The sequence below is a fragment of the Triticum urartu genome, chromosome 2, assembly GCF_003073215.2.
Source record: "Triticum urartu cultivar G1812 chromosome 2, Tu2.1, whole genome shotgun sequence".
Classification (NCBI taxonomy): domain Eukaryota; kingdom Viridiplantae; phylum Streptophyta; class Magnoliopsida; order Poales; family Poaceae; genus Triticum; species Triticum urartu.
In genome coordinates, this window is record NC_053023.1 from 734,947,564 (window position 1) to 734,954,775 (window position 7,212).

At 48.4% G+C, this 7,212-nt stretch overlaps 1 protein-coding gene across 3 annotated transcripts; it reads left to right on the forward strand.

Annotated features, from left to right (window-relative positions):
• The first annotated feature begins 946 nt into the window (after window positions 1–946).
• On the forward strand, window positions 947–3,242 carry LOC125534508 (probable polyol transporter 4). 3 transcript variants are annotated; one of them, XR_007294502.1, is made up of 3 exons: window positions 947–1,274; window positions 1,367–2,803; window positions 2,920–3,241. XR_007294502.1 is itself a non-coding variant. In XM_048697714.1 (2 exons), exons 1-2 carry the CDS (start codon window positions 1,052–1,054, stop codon window positions 2,731–2,733), a joined length of 1,590 nt encoding a protein of 529 aa, XP_048553671.1. In that variant the 5' UTR covers window positions 947–1,051; the 3' UTR covers window positions 2,734–3,242. The 3 variants fall into 3 exon arrangements, 2 of the variants coding, with proteins under 2 accessions (XP_048553671.1, XP_048553673.1); XM_048697714.1 differs by having other exon boundaries at window positions 1,367–3,242; XM_048697716.1 differs by having other exon boundaries at window positions 1,144–1,279; window positions 1,367–3,242.
• The last annotated feature ends 3,970 nt before the right edge of the window (window positions 3,243–7,212 follow it).

The window sequence follows — 7,212 nt, forward strand, 5'->3', positions numbered from 1 at the left end:
GAATACCCCATCAAAAACCAAAAAGTTCACTGCTGAATACCCGAGCTGAACCAAATTCCTTGTTGACCGCTTGGGTTTTCTTTGATTTTGCGATGACGTCTTAGTTTTGATTAACACCTGCAGGTCGTGTATCACCTCCTGATTAACATCTGCGAGTTAGAGGGTGTTTGTTTCCAGGGACTTATTGGTTTAGGGACTTAAAAAAGTCCCTACAAGTCCCATCTAAACCAAACAAAAGAGATTTATAGGGATTTAAAGTGGACATTTAAAACTTATGAAATAAGACTTTCAAGAAGGGACTTATATGAACTTATAGTTGTAATATGGTCTTTTATCCATGTTAAGTCTCAGGAACCAAACAGGTAGGAATTTATTCGGAACTTAAGACTTATAACTTGGGACTAAAAAAAATCATAAAACTTATGAACCAAACAAGGCCTTAATTGGTTGACAGCCTGAGAGTTCATCAATGTGCAGCGAGCAATGAATATTCAACATGCATGACGCTGAAAATTAGCGAGCTGATCACAAGTTCATACCAACTCCTGGCCAGTGAAGTGATCAGTCCTATTCTAAGTGACACAACAAGCACATCCGAAAATTTGTGAAGATCCCTGTTTCCTGGCGTCATCGAGTTCTTCGAGAAGATTCGCGATGGCGTGACCGTTTACTACAACAAATTCTGTCTGGCTCAGTATGGATGATGCAATGACACCTCTGACTTGCTCTAGTACTTGTACTCGTTGCTACGTGGTCTAGTTTTCTTGTAAAAGAAAGCACCGCAACAGAATCATATATATAATACTCCTTCCATCCCATAATATAAAAAGTTAAAACATTACGATCCTTTCTTGAGATTTTTGTCTTGTATTATGAGACGGGGGAAGTAAAAAGTTAAAAACGCTACCTTTTCCAACTTGCAGTTAAACAAGTAGCACGATTTGATTAAGAAATTCCTCGGTTTCTCCTCCTCTTGGTCTCCCTCCTCCCTCAGATCCATGGCCGGCGATTTTGCCACTCAGAGTCCACGCTGAATCTTGGAAGAGCATCCATGGAGCTTCGTGGCGCCGGCACGGCGGCCAACGGCGGCGGCATGGCCGGGTTCTTGGGGAGGAAGAGCAGGTACGTGCGCATGGACGACGTGCTCCCGCCGGACCCGGAGGTGGAGAAGGAGGACGGCGTCGGCGGCGGGGTCCGTGTTCGCGGCGGCGCGAGGAGACACGTGTTCCTCTGCTCCGTCTTCGCCTCCCTCAACCACGTCCTCCTCGGCTACGGTACGGTGAGCAGCGGAGCTCTGCCTCCCTCAATGGCGTTTCTTGATGCAGATTTGTCAAAGCTTTCGCTTTGTTGCCGTGTGTCTCTGCAGATGTCGGCGTGATGAGCGGCTGCATCATCTTCATCCAGAAGGACCTCCACATCGACGAGGTGCAGCAGGAGGTGCTCGTCGGCTGCCTCAGCTTCATCTCGCTCCTCGGCAGCCTCGCCGCCGGCAGGACGTCCGACGCCATAGGCCGGAAGCGGACCATCGGGCTCGCGGCCGCCATCTTCCAGGCCGGCGCGGCCGTGATGGCTCTCGCGCCGTCCTTCGCCGCGCTCATGGCCGGGAGGCTGCTGGCCGGCATCGGCATCGGGTTCGGCCTCATGGTCGCGCCGGTGTACATCTCGGAGATCTCCCCGGCGGCTCTGCGGGGCTCGCTCGCCTCCCTCCCGGAGATATTCATAAGCTTCGGCATCCTCCTCGGCTACGTCTCGAACCTCGCCTTCGCGGGCCTCCCCGACCACGTCAACTGGCGCGTCATGCTCGCCGCCGGCATCCTCCCGTCCATCTCCGTCGCCTACGTGCTCACGGTGATCCCGGAGTCCCCGCGGTGGCTCGTCATGCAGGGCCGCACCGGCGAGGCGCGTGCCGTGCTCCTCACGGTCACGGAGACCGAGGGCGAGGCGCAGGAGAGGCTCGCCGAGATCGAGGAGTCGGCGCGCGTGACGAGCGCCGGCAAAGCGGTTTGGAGAGAAATTATGAGGCCGTCGCCGGTCGTCCGCCGGATGATGCTCGCCGGGCTGGGCGTCCAGTTCTTCCAGCAGGCCACAGGCATCGACGCACTGGTGTATTACAGTCCGACCATATTCCGGGACGCCGGCATCGCCACGGAGGGCCACCTACTGGCCGCCACCGTCGCGGTGGGGCTCTCCAAGACGATCTTCATCGTGATCGCCATACTTCTGGTAGACCGTGTCGGCAGGAAGCCCCTACTCCTCATCAGCACGGTCGGCATCACCGCCTGCCTTGCCGTGCTCGCCGCGACGCTCTCCCTGCTGTCGCGCGGCGCGCTGCCAGGCGGCGCGGCGATCGCGCTGGCCATCTTGACGGTGTGCGGCTTCGTGGCCTTCTTCTCGGTGGGCATCGGGCCCATCAACATGGTGCTGAGCTCGGAGATCTACCCGCTGAGGCTGCGCGCGCAGGCGGTGGGCCTCGGCCTGGCGGTGAACCGGCTGACCAGCGGCGCCGTGGCCATGTCCTTCCTGTCCATCTGCCGCGCCGTGTCCGTGGCCGGCGCGTTCACGGCGTTCGCGGCCGTCTCGGCGCTGTCCGTGGCGTTCGTGCACTGGTTCGTGCCCGAGACGAGCGGCAAGACGCTCGAGGAGATCGAGTTGCTGTTCGGCGATGCCGGTGGCAGCGGCGGCGAGGTGGAGGTGGAGCTCGGCGACGGGGAACATCTGGTGCACGAGCGATGAGAACCGGACGGCCGGCGGTGCCATTTCTGTGTTGAGCACAGAAATTGCAGTGTCAGGGAAAAGCTAAAAAGTTAGAAACTAGTCATACATTCGCGAATGTTCTTTTTACTTGGAAAATCAGGGATCTTTCCCTGGTTCATTCAAATTAACATAGCAGCAGTAACCACTGAACTTCCTCAAATACAGGAACGCATTGGCCAAGCATCGATGGACAAACTCACACGTCAATGGCCGCCCGATCACATGTGGATGGCCTGATCTTTCTATGGCGTCTTCTTCAGGAATTCCAAGGAGGCATATCCACCATGGCCTACTATATATGCTTTTCTATGTTGCAAACTAATTTCAGTTTCACATAAATTTGCGTCTACAATTGGCATGATCTTCCTCTGGGTTCATTAAGTTAGGCACTTCGAACTGTGCTGGTCCGTCAGCATGTTTATTGCTAAGAGAGGGAGGGGGGGCCTCCAGCCCAATAACAGGCTGTTCCTATATATGGATTTGACCAACCTTCAAGCCCAATTGCAAAACATGGAAGTGACATTCAATCGCGCAGGGCCGAAAAAGAATACCACGACGACGGAAACAAAATATTTGGATTGGAGATGCGAGGAATCGAACCCCGTGCCTCTATTCCGCATTGATTAGCGCTCTAGCAATTTAGCTACATCCCCTTTTGATTTAACTATGTTAATTAGGATAATTATTTTTAATTGACCGTGGTTCAGAAATAGTCATATCTGAGCCCGTTCGACGGCCCAAGAGTATCTCTGTGGCTGCAAGGACGCTGTTCTGAGCCCTGAAGAAACGAGCCGCAGAAAGATGTTTCCCGTTCGCCTTGGAAAGTTCAAAACTAGGCACGTCCATTTGACCCGAGACCCCGACCGATCGATCTTCGCCCAATCGATCCAGCACCTACGCAACAGTGAGTACGTCCACCCCACAGAAACAACATGCGGAAAGATGTTTGACAAGGTTCGTGTTTTGACAAAGAAAATCGAGAGATCGAACAGCTGAAATCTGGTAATGTATCGTCGGAGACTGGCTGCTTCTATCTCCAGGTCGTACCTTCGACGCCAGGCCGGGGACAAACTAGTATAGCAGCTAGTACAAGGGAGGCAGATTTTTGGTCTATGGGAACATCTACACCCTATATGAAAAAAAAATAGTAATTCAACAAAAGGTCAAAAGTTCCTAAAATTATTTTTTACATAAACTTGACCTTTTATTGTACTCGTGAGAAAAAAATCACAAAAGGAAAATCTCCCTTTGACTTCTTTTCAAAAAAGATAAAATTTTGGCCAAAATAATATTAATAATGACCTATAACAGCAAATCAATTTTGTCTTTTTTGCTGTGAAGTCAACTTTGTTTTTTTCATGAAAATTTATATACTAGTGCAAAAGTAAGTCAAGTTTTTTGTCAAAATAGTTCTTACCTATTTTGACTTTTTATTTAAATATTAAAAAAAATCCCTATATAAGGTGCATATACAATTAGGAACCAAAGTGTATTTCCCCTAGTACAAGACGTACAGATTTGCGGGCGAAAATGGAAAGAAAAACACATGCTCAACTGATCCACATCGACAACCACGACGGCGTGCATGCCCTAGCTTCAAGCTTTCTTATTAGCACTACATACAGATAGATTACCATCGCCAGCAATGAATATATTCAGCTAGCTGGCAAGGTGAGTACATGCATCTTGCTACTCCACAGCAGCTTAGCTAATTACCATTCATCCACAAATTAAACAGTGCGTTTGACTGACTCATTAATTAATTACGTGTGGAAGTTTTGGTCTGGTTCTGTCGCCGCGGTGGTTGCCTACGTGTTGTCGGAGAAAACAGCTAGAAATGAGGAGAGAAAAGCAGCGAAATGTTTTCTTTCACTTTTTTTGACAATTCCTATATGGATAGTTTATCCCATGCTGTAGAATTCGGGCTCTTCTTGAGGGGGATTCAAAAAGTCTGTTGTTACAATGTTCATCATTTAATTCTAACCACTTGCTGTACTGTGCATACTATTAATTATTAACTACATTATTCTTAATTATCACATAGTGTATCTCATGCAATGTAAGGTCCAATTCAATAATTTAATTGGTGACAGTTTCAACTTTTTGGATGGTCAAGCGCAATGGTACAAAATTGACATTTGTAAACAAAAGGATAAAACCATCATAGGAGGCGATGGATGGAACAAGTACATTTCAAATAATAAGCTCATCGGGGGAGAGTACATAGGCTTTTACTTGAAGAAAGTGGTCAACAAGTTAAGGATTAAGTATTTCTCCGACCAAGATGATGAGCTTGACGAGGATGATGCTAGGATTCCCAGTATGATGATGATGATGAGAGCCAAGATGATGATGATGCTAGCGAGGATGACGATAGCAGTCAGGAGCATGATGATGAGGATGAGGAAAATGATGAGGGTAGCGGAGATGATGGCGATGATGATCCATACGATTATGCAATTTTCTCTCAAAGAATGAAAGAGCTCAATGAGGATGAGAAGGCCAAACTCATCGCGATCGTACCATCAAGTGTGCACCACTTGGGGAGGCCATTTGTGCATTGCTTTATCAAGACCAACATCGTGAAACACATCATGGGATGTCTTTTCTTTTCTTTTTCTGTTCATAACACTATATGGCAAGATGTCTAACATTGCGTGCTCTATTTTGTTTTTAATCGCGGGGATCATAGAAATTACCTATGAAGATTATTTGTGCCGATGACATCCATGCTGTCGGCATGGACAGAGTAAGCCTTGGAGCAGTAGGTCATGTCACCAGCGTTTGATACAAGACGGATATAGACGGCCGCATATCGTTCTATGAGGCCGGTTAGCGGGAATTCCTGAAGGGAAAGAGACAACGACTAATGGTTGACACAACAGTGGTCATCACGGTAAGGAACAACAACTTCCAGATGATGGTTGTTGTAGATCTTATTTAGAAATAAGGTCCAGTCAAATATCTCCTAGCCGAAGAACTCTTAGTTACTTAGTTAAGATGCACGTCATATTTTGATGTTGGTTTGTTAACTCAAAGAAACTTGAAGTGTTACTAGTTGTTATGAAGAGTACTAATTACCTAGTGAACTTGAATGCCTAAGCGTACAATGCATGCTGTATTCCCTTTTTATATTGGATTTACGCAAAACGCATCCATGGCATCACAATTGGTGCCATGGGTGCAAAACTCTAATTCTCATGAATAAGCCCGCAGTGGTAAGCCACAACGCCCTGTTGGAAATATGCCCTAGAGGCAATAATAAAATGATTATTATATTTCCTTGTTCATGATAATTGTCTATTATTCATGTTATAATTGTATTATCCGGAAATCGTAATACATGTGTGAATACATAGACCACAATGTGTCCCTAGTGAGCCTCTAGTTGACTAGCTCGTTGATCAACAGATAGTCATGGTTTCCTGGCTATGGACATGGGGATGTCATTGATAACGGGATCACATCATTAGGAGAATGATGTGATGGACAAGACCCAAACCTAAGCATAGCACAAAGATCGTGTAAGTTCGTTTTGTGAGAGCTTTTCTAATGTCAAGTATCATTTCCTTAGACCATGAGATTGTGCAACTCCCGGATACCGTAGGAGTGCTTTGGGTGTATCAAACGTCACAACGTAACTGGGTGGCTATAAAGGTGCACTACGGGTATCTCCGAAAGTGTCTGTTGGGTTGGCACAAATCGAGACTGAGATTTGTCACTCCATATGACGGAGAGGTATCTCTGGGCCCACTCGGTAATGCATCATCATAATGAGCTCAATGTGACCAAGGGGTTGGTCACGGGATCATGCATTACGGTACGAGTAAAGTGACTTGCCGGTAATGAGATTGAACAAGGTATTGGGATACCGACGATCGAGTCTCGGGCAAGTAACGTACCGATTGACAAAGGGAATTGAATACGGGATTGATTAAGTCCTCGATATCGTGGTTCATCCGATGAGATCATCGAGGAGCATGTGGGAGCCAACATGGGTATACAGATCCCGCTGTTGGTTATTGACCGGAGAGGTGTCTCGGTCATGTCTGCGTGTCTCCCGAACCCGTAGGGTCTAAACACTTAAGGTTTGGCGACGCTAGGGTTGTAGAGATATTAGTATGCAGTAACCCGAAAGTTGTTCGGAGTCCCGGATGAGATCCCGGATGTCACGAGGAGTTCCGGAATGGTCCGGAGGTAAATATTTATATATAGGAAGTCCAGTTTCGGCCAGCGGGAAGGTTTCGGTGGTTACCGGTATTGTACCGGGACCACCGGAAGGGTCTCGGGGGTCCACCGGATGGGGCCACCTATCCCGGAGGGCCCCATGGGCTGAAGTGGCGTGGGAACCAGCCCCTGATGGGTTGGTGCGCTCCACCCAAGGGCCCAAGGCGCCTAGGGTTGGAAACCCTAGGGGGTCGTTGCCCCCCGAGGGGGCATGCGCCCCCTTGGTTGGAA